General features: G+C 37.7%; 1 protein-coding gene across 1 annotated transcript in view; it reads right to left on the minus strand.

The window, feature by feature from the left end:
• The window catches only part of BANK1 (B cell scaffold protein with ankyrin repeats 1), a 135,996-nt gene that overhangs the window by 72,370 nt on the left and 48,038 nt on the right, over positions 1 to 15,588 (minus strand). Inside the window, exons 7-8 of the mRNA XM_059470739.1 lie at positions 14,717 to 14,837; positions 5,686 to 5,882 (exon numbers count right to left, since the gene is read on the minus strand). Coding sequence (XP_059326722.1) covers positions 5,686 to 5,882; positions 14,717 to 14,837 — 318 coding nt within the window. The remainder of the gene's footprint in view (positions 1 to 5,685; positions 5,883 to 14,716; positions 14,838 to 15,588) is intronic.

The following is a 15,588-nucleotide window of genomic DNA, read 5'->3' on the forward strand; positions in this document are numbered from 1 at the left end:
GCAAACCAAATCTTAAACATAAAACACCAAGACTGGATAATAGCAAGCCTCTCTTGAAGAATTTGATTTTGTGAATATTCACTCACTGAAGACTATCAAAGAATACAGTCACTTATTCATTTCAGCTAGGTAATTTCCAGTGTACCAAAGAATGCATGCAATTGACATTTCTGTGCACTAAAATATTGTGGCAAGAATTAAATCCAGCAGGCTTCACCAAGGACTCACTGATGGATTAGAAGGAATTTCAGAAACCAGACTAATCCTCTTCTCTGTCATATAGTCTACCAGATATTTGATTGCAATGAGCTACAGCCCCATGCAATACTGGAATAGCATTTAAAGTAATTAAAGAACTATTGACAGCAATCAGATTCATCTAAGATTCTTTATCTTTTTACATATGATCCTTCCCAGGCAGAAAATTAATAGCTGAGGAAGATATTGCAAACATTTGTAAAAATCAGTTTCTTGGTGAGGAGCTCTGCCACATTACATAGCCTTTTACAGAAATACAAAGCTAAAAATAAATGGAAGAATAATACTTCTGTGTTCAGAAAGTGCTGATTTCTGAAGAGCTTCTAGAACACCCCAGCAAATTATGAGAATCCTTGGTGAAGGGATTCCTGCAGTCTAAAGATTTCCTGTAATTTGGCAATAGTAGCTACAAAGCCAAGTAAGATTCTTTTCACATAAAACAACTGAGATGAAAAGTACCCTCAATTTCCAAAACACCCTATTTCTGTAGACTGCTTTCTATTTCATCAAGCTGAAGATACTTCAGGAGATTCTATATTCTGGTTCAACCATGCACTTCAAAGTAAGAGATGAAAGGGGAGAGGTGTACAATGATGAGTTACTTCTCAAACTACATTTCTGCCCATCCTTTAAGCCTGCTATGATTTATAAAAATGCAGCTTGGCATTTCAGGAAGAAAAATGTCTTTCCTCCCTCCCCTGCTATCCAAAACATGTATCTTCTATAGAATAGGCTCTGAGTGAAAATTATGACCAGCTGTAAGACTGTGCTTCTCTCTGCTACTGAGGGAACTTCTAAGAGCAGTGAACCCAGTAACTCAGGGTCTAGGCTTTGCAGGATGTAGCTCAGATGAGTTAGAATTGCTGTAATTCTCCCTTCTGGAAAGAAAACAAGCTTCTTCTGAACAGCCATGCAGGGCAATCTCAATCTATGCCATTCTGAAGGAATTTCCACCAATAGGTACAGAATTAAATACCTATTATATTTTCAATAGCTGCCTAAGGGGTGCTTCAAGCAGGCAGACAGAAAATTAGGTTAAACAAGAAATCCAGACAGAGTTTTGCTAGTGGCAGAGGAAGAAAATTCTTCTATCAGTCTCCTGCTCTGCTGCAAATTGTTACCGACCTGGTGACAGGGCAGGTGATAAAAAGGTCAATTGACCTCCCTTTTCTGTCTTTGGCTTCTGGTAACCAATTCTGAAATGTCAGAAGGTATTTTAAAAATAAAAATAATTTGTGCTGTCTCAAATGTGTGGTGACAACAAAAAACAACCCTTCAATTTTTATATTTAAACAACCTTTATGCCACCCCTAGGAATCTGCTTTAAAGGCTGAAGCCAGCAATCAGAAAGCATTTGCATTAACCAACCAATAAAACACTTTCTGAATTGTGGGTTTTTTTGTGATGTATACCACAGTGGTACACAGTAATCTTCCTGGCTATGACACATTCAGCTACACAGCTCACATTAAAAGAAAGAAGAAATTAGAAACCCAAAGTGCTGGAACAAAGAATTACTCCTATGCCAAAGCACAAACGCCTAAACTGGCTACCAGTCTGACCTCCAATTTTAAATGGTCAGGTCACAAACTGAACATACTCCCCTCCTTACTCACCTAGATGAGAGACAATTTCCTAGCATTATTTTTAAAGTCTTACTTTGTGTGCTGGATAAGAACATAATTTCAGTGATTTTTTTATAATCTGGAGGTAGATTTTTTTACACAGACTTAGAAAGCCACAGCTGGCGGCAAGAAGAACGAGCTCATGTCAAAGCAGCTTTCAGAGACAGAGCATATGCAGAAGGCAAACATCTGAAATAAAGCCCTGATGTGCCAGAGAACTACTGTCACTTTACAAATACCTGTCACAGGTACTGGAACAGCTGACTGCAGATATGTTTTGACCTGTGGCTAATGGAAAGCATTTCCTACTGGCATTTGAGCTATCAGCTGGATCAACCAAGCTTCAAAGGCTCAAATACAAGGACTCCTGCCAGAATTCCTACCAAATGTCTCTTAGTAGTTTTAAATAGACACACTTGATTCAAGCAATTCAGCCTATAGGCAATTGTGGAAAACATTCAAATACTTGAAGGTATAGAGGAATAAAAATCAAAAGACTGACAAGTCAGCATGTTATTGCAGAGTGTTAAGTGTGTCCCTCTTTTATGCTACAGAAGAGAGAATTACTTTATCTGAACTATAATAAAACATGTAGAAATTAGTAATGAATGCCCATTGTGCTAAAATGCAAAAAACCCCCAATTTGCTTAATAAACTGCTGGCACATTTGAAACTGAGTTTCATTATAATCCTCACTGAAGACTCTTTCAAGCACAGTTTCAACAATTTAGTACCTTTAATGCAAATCATTCAAGTATTGTAGTGTTCCCTCACCAGAGCAGACATTTTCAAGGAGCATCTGAAATGCAGAAATTCTGACACAGAAGGCAGACGCTACCATGGTGGAAGCACAGATATATACATGATCACAATGGGTGTGAGGTTTTAGCATTTAATGACCCTGCACTGCACTTAACACTGGTACTAAAAGCAGAAGAATCTCTTCTGGGTGTGTTCATCCAGCTGAGGAGCACGCCCTATGATGTGGGATCCTTCCCTTGTGCTTTGCTCTGACACATCAGGAGATCAGCTCCCAGCACAGCCACCAGGCACTCCATATCTCCAGATCTGTTTTCTGTGGCTGTAACACTCCCCACATCGACACTGTCAGTGTCCAGCTGCAGAAAGAGGTTTTCCTTTAAAACAGAGACAGGGCACTTATGCCATTCAGATGGCTCCTGTGAAAGCCAGCTCCCATGGCTCACCTTTGCCAACACAGCCCGGAGCACCTTTCTATTAAGCCTGCTGACAGGGAAGCTGGAGGGCCCTAACAGCAAAGCAGTAGCAAATAAAAGCCCTGAGCACTGATCTGCTCAGCAGACACCACAAAGGGCTGTACAGCCCGCTGGGCTTGAAGGTAGAAATAGTAGCTGAGTTGTTGCCACTTCATCTTTTGATGCGCTCTCTCTAATCATCTCAGGGAATTCTTAGTCCCCTAAGAATTCTCCAGCTCAAAATCACACTTTTGGGTTTTGTTGGTTTTTCTCTAACAAATGAAAGACACTTTGCAGGATTTTGGAAAAATCAAATGTATGTTTTAATGCACTCATTTTTCTGGAAACCTTCTGCTCTTTAAGATAGAAGCAATGATTTACTATTTGTATTTTGGGGCTATTCCTTAAAGGAATAACCAAACACAAGTAACACTTTTGAAACATTGAGAGGTATGCCAAATGCAAAAGTACTTGTATTTTAATAATAAGTAATGTCAGCATTACAGCTGTAATGGGAAGTTCCAGCAACATGGTTAAACTAAATTCTTCTTGGCTCAGAGCCATGCAAATATTTCTTTTCCATATTCCCATCAATTACAGAGGTACAGTAAGTGTTTTTGCTTAAGTGCACTATTACAGTGGACACAAATAAGCCATTTTTCTTCCAGTGGTTGGAGCTAATGTTTCTATGGTTTCATATTACACATTTGGCAGACTTGAAGCACACCCAGATTTTTACTTGTGTTGCATTAGTAAGCAAGGCCATTTGAATCAACTGAAAACAGGTAGTACAACTGAATGTCCTATCCAGTCTACACACATTTACAGTGTCCAAAGAGTAGTTTTTACTGCAATACTGGCATAAGTTTTCATCCTTGGGAAAGCAGAGAACAGTTGTTTTTAACTGTTCATGTGCAAACAATAGCAGGCATGTACCATCAGAGAAGTGTTTTAAAGAAAAATTACATTTTAGAGATCAATTGCCATTTTAAATACATGTTTTAGACTGACAAATTTATACTTAGATTTATTAGGACAATTAATAATCTTATTAATAAAGAAAAGCTAACCAGAGGTATGCACATGCTTTTCATAGTGAAATAAATTACCCTCACAAGCATTGCCTTCCATCACTGACAAGGTCTATTAAAAGTGAAAAGACTGTAGAATTGCCACGTACTCTCTGTGTATCACCTTAGTCTGCCTGTACCATGCATGCTTGTCTTCTCTTGAATAGGCCCCAGACCAGAGTATGAGTGTATTAGGATAAAACCAAAATTACCCTTTTCTGAAACTTCCAGTTCCATGTGGAATGCACAACAAAGACACATCAGAATTTGAATTTCTACAACACTAGTGTAAAAAAAAGTCCTATGGAATTATTCATTATCATTAAACATGAAAAATTATCAAAGGAAACCATGTTTCCAAAATGGTTTTTCATCCATGTTTCAACCCTTCAGCTCATATGATCATCTTAGAAAAGAAATCAAGGTATTTCACCAAGAATTAAGTATCACCTTATTCATATTCTGCCTTTTCTTACCAATCCTTTACACACAACTTTACTGGGAGTATCTGACCATACAAAAACAGCACCTAGCCAAATACACAGGTAGGGAGGTTAGGGAATACAGTTCCATTCTCTTCAAGCCAAACTGGTAAATGCCAAGAACTGCAAAGCCTGACCAGTGCAAGGATGACTGTGGGGCAACTACAGCAGCTAGAATTGTTAAATGTGAAATTACTAACATGGTGATCCAGGAAGACAGCATGGTTTTATGTACAGCTTTATGCTGGATGGTAGAGGGGAACACATTTTCTTCAGTTAAATTTGAGCTCAATTGCAGTATCAAAAACTGCAGAATTATCATATCTGTACATATTGCAGTTAGCACAAAAAGAGTTGAAATAGGTTAAAGCTCTCAAATGTCGCTACAGTACATTGCTTTTTTACTGCAATTCTGTTAGGTTTCATTTGCAATAATTTGCATGGTAGAACTATGGAAAGACCCCCATTTCACTATTACCTTTCACATGGAAGAGCAACTATTGCCCCAAACCCCTCCTGCATACCCAGCTGAAGAAATATTGACACCATCTAAAGGTGATAAAATTTACCCTTTGGTCACAGTGGCACGAACAACCATGGCAGGGAAGCAACTCATTTTTGAATGGTGAAGAACAGCAGTGCTAAGAGAGTTCAAAGTCCCTTTTAAAGTGACCTTTAAAGAAGTCTTTAGTTCCTACTATAGACAGCTGGTCTAGACTACTTACAATATAACCATTATTTGGGTGCTGAAAGCACCAATCTAACCAGGCCACATAAGGTACTTCTGGCTCACTGTTCTCCTTCCCATTACATGCCTAAGACTTGAGCAGTGAAAAACCTCTGATCTTCACCATCAGTGCACAAAGAAAGTGGCTGTACCCCATTTCGACCCCTCTTACTCAGACAAGAGTACAACAATATTTTCAGACTGAAGGACTACAACATATTAGTCTTTACAAGAAGGCTATGGGATCTCAGTAGTACAACATCTTAGCCCCCTGGTTGTAGATGACATATGGAAAGCACATGGACTTACTGACAATTCTTGGATTAATTTTCTTAATTCCTTGTGCCCATGCTTCGTTGCAATACTCTCTGGATCATCTCCATATTTATTGGTAATTTTGCAAGCCCGTGTGGCCTCAGGACAACTGAGTAGAAATGATGCAAGTTTCTTCAAGCCAAATCTGGCGGCACAGTGAAGCAGGGTAGGAAATTCTTCCAAAGGGCTATCTGTATAACGGAAACAAAGTCTCAAGAAACAAAGTTCTGCTTTTATAGAACACCTTTTTCTATAAATGTCTTTTGAATATTAGTGCTGTGGAATCACAGTTTTCAAGCTCCTGGTATTGAACTAACAGCCAAAGAATTATTTTCTCAATTAGCAGTTTTACAGTGCCTATACACATATCAATAAAGGAGCCTCTGGTGTAACTGAGAAATCTCATTTTTATCCTGACAGGGGGATTTTAAAGCACTTCTGTTCTACTGAGAAATAAGCTTTCTTGCAAAGGGCAGACAGTTCTACAGTCAAGACATGCCTTTGGCAGGTAGAATATTTTTGAGGGGGACATTTTTACAGGTTTTTGATGCTATGTTTTGATATTAAAAATAATTTCTGAAAAATCAAAGGACTACCAGACACCTGGAAAAGTTTGCTTATCCTTGTAATGAAAAATCAGAGAATTTAAAAATGAATTAGATAAAAGTTTTTAGGATTTATCAGAAATAACCCTATATTAATTTCTATCAAAAACCACTTTTACATTGGAGAGCTGGGACATTCCATTTATCATTTCAGCATCTTCCTGTATTTTAATTCTATGAATGAATACAAGTTACAACAACAACCACCAAACAAGTAACAACAAAGAAAAAGAGCTCAAGCATAGAAAATACTTCTGTCTACATTCATACTCTACTTCCTGATTAATTGTGGTTGGCTGTGTACCCACTTTATGAAAATTCCCACAGGCTAAGACAATGCTATGATAGAGCAATATTAGATTTTATGCTCTGTTTTATAGCTGAGGTTTTGCAGAATTCTCTGCAGAGAAGAGAAAAGACTATGACAGGACAAAACATACAAAAACCCCCCAGCAATTCACTCTTAACCTTGTGTATTTCAAAAGGAACTTTAATTAAAAGCATGCATAAGTCAGCATGCAGTGTATTTCTTCTCCAAGCATGCACCCAGCCTGTCCCAGGCATTATCAACTTTTTGCACCCTGAGGGTCTTTCCTACCCAGTGCATGAAGGAATGGCCTTCATACCTCAGGTTTTAGCTTTTATATTTTTCAGATTCTGATCTGCTTTAGTGAGTAAGTCTAGGCTTCATATTAGGGGATAGTAAGCTCTCTTCACAGGATAGGTAGACAAAACAATTCCTTCTCTAGCTGGGGACCAAGGACAAATGATCTAAATTTCAGGCATAAACAATGGTGGACTGAAGAGAGAAAACAAGAAGGATGGGATTTCATGGGCTAAAGCTGTAATTGGACAATTAGCTCCAATATGCAAGTGGGCCAGAACTTATAGAAGTGTGAGACCCCGTGACCAGTCATCCATTTTGTGGTCATTTTGGGTTGTGCTGCCCAAGTTGGACCTATTGAGGCCTCTTAATAAATACACACTTTATTATTTTGCTCCATCTAGTCTCTGTTCTGAGTCAGCCTTCACAAGGCATCACTCCCTGTAGTTTGCTTTGAGCCTGGCTCCTGCTAGGGCTCAACTGCCAGTCCCTTATTCATCTTATTCTCCATCACTGTCTGCCCTCTATGCAATTCCAATGATTTACTCATTCTCATAATTTCTTTTTTGAAGGGCTCCAGTCTAGTTAACTGGGCCCTGTAGAGAACCAACTCCACCAAACACACTGCTCTCCCCTCAACCTTTTCCAGCTTTTCTGTAACTATTTTGAGATGACAGAAGAGCTGCACATGAAACTCAACTTTGGGATGCGCCATATAATTCATGCATTGCCATAATTATGTCCTGTTTTGTTCTCTATTCCTTTTCTAATAATTCCTAGTACTTCATTAGCTTTTTGATCTGCTGCCTAGCAACAAGGTGATGTTCTCATGGAACTGAGTGGTCTTATTCCTCAGCGCTAATAGTCTGAGGAATCCTCTAAATTTGGATGATACCATAGGACTGCTTTTCTTCACTTGCACTACTTTGGTTTTACCTGTAATGAATATCATCTGACATTTTACTGCATAAATGCAGTAAATGTCTAAATTGGACTAAATGTCTCATTCCCTGCTCCCATTAGCCTTTTTCCTTGCTACACCGAACACTTTGCATTGCTAGCAAAAAAAGATTTTTCCCAATTGCCTGTCTCCTGGCTTTGGTCAGTTATCCAACCATACCCAGTCAGTTACTGACTTAACCAGGTTTACTGACTCAAAAAAAAAACCTACAAGAAATTCATTAGGTCAGGCTTCACATTACAGAAGACTTTTTAAATTAACACTTTTATTAGTTTGTCCAGTAGAAATGATACATTAGCCTGCTTCTAAGTCACAGGGTTGCCTGAGAAGCTGGGTTTGGGCATCAACTCCTGGTTGGTCACACGTCCTAGTACTAAAAATGAAATATTGCACTGTTAGAGACCCAGATATTCTACTTTAAAATTTCTTCAGAGCTCTTAAAGAATGCCAGTTAGTCCTGGTAATTTCTTTGTCTTCAACCTGCCTGTTTTTGCAGTAACTTCCCTTCAACTCCAGACAGTCTATTTCCACATGTCTCCCATCCAGGACTACAGCTCAGCTTGGGAGTTTACACAGTTTTTTCTATCTTTCTTGAGTTTTATTTTATAACCCTGTCATCAGTTGTCTACAGGTTAGCCAGCACATTTTCAGCCCACTGTGTGCTGAAAGAAGTTATGACTTATGGAAATCTCTTAGCTGCCAGTCTTTAACAAATTTTCTAATTTTTACATTCTTCTGCATAGTGAAATTTGGCTCATTTTTGTACTTCCCCTGCCCAGCCTTTTTGTTCCAGCAGAATCATAATATGGGAGAGAGTAAAATCTCACTCCAATATTCAATAAAATGAACAAGAGCAGTTGTTAGAATAGGCATAGCTAAGTACTAACTGAGAAAAAAAATGTTAGGACAATTTTGACTGCATTTTAGACAAAGAATATTCCAGCACTATCCCATTCCAATATTATTTTTGGTGATATTTGAGTGGGCTACAGTTTAATCAAAAGTACCATTAACAACTCTAAACTGATTTAAAAACAAATTTAGTGTTGCCTGACTTTTATTTCCACCAGGCAAAGAAAAATATAATCAAGAAACTGTAAATACACAGCACCTGTGTAAATCAAGCCACTTGTTTTAGAAGCCTTGGCAGGTTGAACTTCCATCAACAAGCGTATGTGTTGTAGTTTATACTCCCTTGTATTTGCAGTGTGCTTTAAAATCCTTTGGGCTACAATAGGCAATTGTAAAACTGCATAACAGCTAAGGTTTTTGAGACAAGTACATGCTACACAACTTCTTTACTCAATATTGCTCAACATTTTAATTGAAGCTCCACAAACTAGGTTTGATTCGGTCATTTGAAGAACTATCAGTTTTAGCCCAGAGTATATGCATTTGACTTGTTATTTTTGTCTAGATTTTTCTAAATGTAAGAAAAAATAAGATTCTCTTAAAAAAAGTGTTCAAATCTGAGCTAATATTTAAAAAAGAACTTCCACAAATGCTCAAACTGCTCTTCTTAGTACTCGTGGGTTCTGCTATTTGTTTTTTTCGATGTCCAGCAATGCAATAGGTACTCAATAGTTTGCACCCTATTAGACAACACCAGAAGGTCAAATATAGTCAATAAAAAGAGCCTTAACACAGTATTAATAACATGGTCTGAATTAATTTCCACTGATAGTAATGAAATAAAAAAAAACAACTAGTTACAAATCGGAAAGGCAATCAAGTCTATATTACCAATGGTCTGGATGCTATGATTTCTTCATCAATAGAAAGAGAGGAGGAGGTGACATTCATAAGTCTGCTCTAGGCAGGTATACAACTGCCTAGAATGCATTGCTGCACTCTTAAAGTAACACAGAACAGAGGTATTGCAAAACTCCTTCAGCTCCTTGCACTTGAGCTGTTTTGCCTGGTCACCACTCAACTCCTCCCTAGTTGAGTTTGATATTCAGGCAGGACTCCTACACTTACATACTTGGAACATTTCAGGAAACTACATCATTAACCAATGAAATACCTTAGCCAGCCATGGAGGATGGTAAAAAGAAAGAAATTTATAAACCAATTTCCTAAGACAAACTTTTTTTTTATATTGCTCCTTGTTTGTTTGCTTTTCTCTAAATTGGTTGTAGGATTCAGCTTAACCAGTTCTTAACCTGGATGGGATGAGATATGTCATACAGAGAGCCTTGTTTGCAATTTCATTTCAGATTTTTGTAATCAATATTTTAATAGGATTACATTCAGGGTTCATTCACTTAGCACCGAGCTTAAGTTTTCCTTGGCCCTATACTTTACAGCAACACTCCTAATGTGACATTGGATAAAGCTGTTTACTCTTTATGTGTCTGTAATTATCACCACTGAGTGTAAATGACATAATGCTGAGCATGTATTTAAAACTCTAAAAAATGTAAGGAAAGCTAGATATCATCTCCAAGCCAAGTGTACAGCATGAAGAAGAGATACTCTGACTGCTTAGAAAATAAATTGCAAAGGCAGGAAAACTTTAAAAGCAACATTGGTGGTATAGTGAGATCTACATAAAACTCCAAAAGGAAATGAGTGGTTCAAATGGACAGTTTTAGTCTCTTCTGCTCCTGAACCTGAAGCCTGGTGGCATCGAGTTGTGACACAAAACAACAAGTCATTGTGAGCAGCCACAGACGACTGAGCTTCACTAACTTCAGACAGGTTTCAATACTCTGATTTTCAGGCAGAGTATTGAAACCTGTATATACTCAGTTGGCAGCATGCTGCACTCACACAAAGTAGGATGCAATCTTCAAGGGCCAAACTTTACCAGCCTTGCTGAGAAGCCCTCCCTCAAAGCCCTGAACTACTTGAGGCTGGCTCAGTACAATTGTTGTCTTGGTAAATGCCATACTGAGAGTGGAGATGGCGCCTGTTCTTCCAGCAACCTCAGCAACATTTCAGTGACCATTTCTGCATGCTGTGGTACCAGTAGCCACTCTCTACTAATAATAATTAGCTAATAATAACATAACCTAATAGCTTTGCCTCCCATTATTATGTAATAATAACATAACCCTAATAGCTTTGCAGTGAAGGGAAAAAGATGTCCTTGTACTTGGCCTCTCAGAAATTCCTCCCCCAAATCCATTTATAATTATGAAATACAGTAAGGTTAATGATCTCAAAAGAGATGATTGAAGCTTTCTAGTCTTTGTTTTTTGCCCTCATTGTGAAAGGAGACATCACTAATTGTTTGAATCCCTCCCAAGTCAGTAGGAAATGTGAAGAACTCTCCTTCCACCAGATTCTACAGCAGAAATCACTGACAGCTATAGGTTCCACTGTCAAAATGACAGATAATAAAAGCCCACTACAAGATGTATTTGTGTTTATTTTTAAATTATAACTGTTCTTAAACTGCCAATTCTCAAAATTGAGCTGAGCTCTTAAGACAAACTAGATGTTCTGCTGTAAAGAAAATTCCATCATACCATGTTTAACCACTTCAAATAAAATTTTGCATTATACACAGTAGGAAGAGGCTGTAATTATTTGAAAGCCCATGTGCTTCAGGTAGAAAATACCATTCTTGAACTTGCAAGTTTGTCACGCTGAATTGGTGAAAATTGCTGGAGATTTTGTTTGCAGTGCTTTAATGGAGAACGTTAACAGAGAAAAGCTGTAGCTGTTTGGCACCTACACTAAGAACTAGTTAGCAGATGATCACAAGCTGGAAGGAAAGGTTAAAGGGAAAGTCCTCAAGTGTCACAATATTAAGTGCTTTAAGGTGGCTTCTTCAACTTTCAACTTACATTGAGGCCAGTACTTGCTTTTAATTAAACTTCCTTTTGAAATACACAAGGTTAAGAGTGAATTGCTGGGGGATTTTTTGTATGTTTTGTCCTGTTATAGTCCTTTCTCTTCTCTGCAGAGAATTCTGCAAAACCTCAGCTATAAAACAGAGCATAAAATCTAGTATTACTCTATCATAGCATTGTCTTAGCCTGTGGGAATTTTCATAAAATTGAAGTAAGGAAACAGAGCAGCCTACAGTGATATTTCTGCACATCTTGTAAGACATCCTTCTTTTATTTCCCAAATTATTGAAACAGGACACGGTTGTTTTCCTTAGCAATTTAAATAGCACCTAAGATGACTTCTACAGTGCCAATATCAGTACCTTCCCTCTCACCCCATTATTCTGCCAGAAGCTAAAAACCCAGACTCTATTTCTTCTTTTGGGATAGATGTTTCAACTTGGAAAAAATAATTACAGAAATCAGGACAGAATTTGCTATGTTGCTAGCAGTTTTAGGTGACAAAAAAGCACTGTTTTCTATAAAGCAAGTTAAGGACTTTTCATAAGCACCAGTAGTTGAGTTTAATTAGAGAAATAGCAATAGATAACTTGTAAAAAGGGAAAAATAATTAATAGTGGAAAATGAAGCAGGTTTTCCTCAAGTAAATTGTTATTTCTTGGACAGGAAACAATGCAACAAAAATTCCCAAATCTGAGGATTCTGAGAATCAGGGCTTTCCAAAAAGAAACATTTCTCAATAAATATTTTGAAATTTGAGTGGGAATTTGTTGGTATGCTTTGACTGGATTCTATTACCAGAATATAAAGGAATGTGCACACAATATACCTGAAATCAATTCAGTATGGAATGTACAATATTTCACAGTATTTCCACCTTTAGTTACATTCTTTCACAAGAGGTGACACCATCACTAAAAATCCCAGACAAGTCTTGGCTCTGTCTCCAGTTAAAGCTGTGTGTTAAACACAACATTTTCCAGTGGTTTCTATCCAGTCTGCATTTAGCTTGCTCATCTGTTTCAGAGTTAAACTCTTGCACCTTTGCCACCTATCTTGACACTACAAGCCTAGACATTGGCTGCTCACAAATATTGCATTGTCATACTAAAAAAGTGTTGAAAAGCCATTTTGGAGATGGGACTGGCAGCTTAAAAATTATGTAAGCAAACTTGCATCTCATCATATTTTGATCTAAACCACTGTCTGTACAGGAAAGTATCATACTGCATTTTAATTTCATTACATTGTATGCCTCTTGGATTTACTTTCAGACTCCCAAGTTTTTAATCACACAGATCACAATTTGTGAGAAGTCAAACCATGCAATTCATTAGTTATCCAATAAATTAATCATAAGTTCTTCATTCTTGGTTCATTTTGAGGTCATATTGAGATCTTTCAAGAGCAGCAATTTATCAGCTGCACCCTGATGTGCAAGAATGTTCAAATAAAGCACCCATGTAGAACAATACAATTTCTCTTCCCTATACTTCATGCTGAAAACTTGCACTCCTCTCATCCACTACTGGACATGTCTAGTGGCTGTCTGGGATGCTTTTATGGGAGTCAAAGACACAGGTTCATACACCTTTCAGGCAGAAAAGTGATGAGAGTCTAAGCCTCCCACATTCTGAGTGCTTCCAGCTCTGCAAACACATCTATTTTTCCATGAAGAATCTGGGCATCCAACTTTGCACCTTCTTTTTGGGCCATGCATCAAACCAGTTCATTTTAAGGTCACTATTGCCTCAAGCAGTCAACTTGCTCTTGAAACACACTGGCTTTTTTGGGGGGCCATAGGAGGTTGGTTAGCATTATTCTCAATATTCAAAAACACCACCAGATATAATAGTTGTTAGTCACTTAGGGAAAGACTCTTGAGTCTGTGTTATCCACCCCTATCCTGCAGTCTTGCAGGAAAATGTCAAGGACAGGCACCTCATTTGTTTGCTCCCACTAATTTTGATGTTTAAGCGCATTTTTACATTACAAGTTGAATCATGTTTATCTAATACACAGGAGTGAATTGCATCAACAAAGAAAAGGAAAGGAAACATGATGGCAATCCCCATAGTGCTACCTACAAAACTTGTTTGAGTTTGGTTATGAGAAGTGGCAGGTTCACTGATTGTACAGAGCTCTTTTCTCTCTCAAAACCAAAGTCTAGCTACACAAAACAGAAGTCAAGCAGTGTCCTGAACATATCTTTCTCAAGTATTTTAGAAAGAAAACATTTTCTTGAGTACTTTTTTTCCCCAGAAGTTTTCTAAAAATGCTGAGGTTTAATACATTTTAATTTGAAATAACATCATAATGATGCTTTCAAAACACAAGCTAAATAAGCACACTCTTGGTTGATTGTAAACAAGTTTGAATCCCTAATAAGTGGCTAATGAACTCAACCAGGGCCCTCCATTTGGTACTAACGGCAGCTTCTGTTGATGCATAACTGAATTGTCTATATAATGTATCTACTTTATAGAGAAACCCTATTTTAAGCTCACTTGGATACCTTATTTTAACAATTAAAAATAACAAAATTATCTTTTTGCCAGAAGTAATGAAAACCACTAAGTGCATAGGTACTAGAAGTGACTGAAGAAGTTTAGTGCTATTTTAAGATCAAAAGTCATCTATTCTTTTCAGATAGAGAAAACTTTCAGATTTCCCCTATAACTGGAAAAAGTGCAGTTTAAACTGCATTGCAGAAGAGCAATTAGTAAATAAACCGTACCATATACAGGCATCTCCACATGACTCTTACTGACCATTTTCTCTCTAAGTATGAATTTGCTCAGCTGCAAAGCTGTCAATGTGCAGTTAATCCAAAGCTGATCAACAATCCACGGAAGTATAAATACAAAGTACTGAGCCACAAAGTAATGATTTACAAAATTATTTCTCCCTTTTTTTCTGCTTATGTTGTCTTTATTGTGGATTCTTCCATTTCCCTAGAGGATTTCAATACTTAAGGATTGTCTTATTAACATTTATATGTAACAACCATAGCATCAATAATATAAATCAGTACATAGAACAAGTGACTCACTAGCTTGGTGATGGTGTTCTTCTTCACTTTGGAGTAGGCTGAATTCATAAGTAGATATTTTGTTTCTCAGTAATGAAGTCAGAACATTGTCTACCTTCTCTACAGAAGAAAATTTCAATGCCTGTTTAAAAGAAAGAAAAAAACAGATAAAAATTAGTGCATTTGTTGCGTATGTATTTTTAACTTTATCCTCAGAATGCTGGTGAATCAAATTACTCAAAACAGTATTATGGCAAAATCTTTCAGTAAGAGAAGCACAGTTTTGGAAAACTATAGAAGAGATATTTTAATACAAAAATTATGACAACATGATCCCACTGTACATAAACATGCATTATAACATATGAAGTTCAGACACGACTTAAAGCCTCCTGGATGAAGTGTAAGGACAGGAAGATCTATGCTGTACAACAGCGGTAATTGAAGGTCAGTTTAAAGATTATAGTAACTCTCTGCTACCCAAAACTTATACATTAAAATTGTGGACTTGTCTAGGTAAGAAATAGCTTCAGTTGCATCAGCCAAAACAAAACATTGTTGCCAGAACAAGAAACTGATATCAACCAGATAGATCAGCTTCCTACTAAACACCCAGTCTTTAGACAAGGGAAATCTGCATGGACTGCCGGGAGATTTTTGAGTGCCTCTTTCTGGGCAGAAAGTCAAGATCTATGCCTAACAACTTTCAAGGTAGCCAGAATTAAATATTTCTTCGCCTGGCCTGACAAGAGCATCCTGACGACAGAGATTTGAAGAGTAAGGACATTTTACACCAAGCACTACAGCTGTGTACCCCAGTCTGTGCTGCACTGGGCACCAAAAGGAGCTCAGCCACAGCAGAGAAGAGCTCAGGGAGAGTTGCTTTACTCTGC

This window comes from Ammospiza nelsoni, chromosome 4 (genome assembly GCF_027579445.1).
Source record: "Ammospiza nelsoni isolate bAmmNel1 chromosome 4, bAmmNel1.pri, whole genome shotgun sequence".
Classification (NCBI taxonomy): domain Eukaryota; kingdom Metazoa; phylum Chordata; class Aves; order Passeriformes; family Passerellidae; genus Ammospiza; species Ammospiza nelsoni.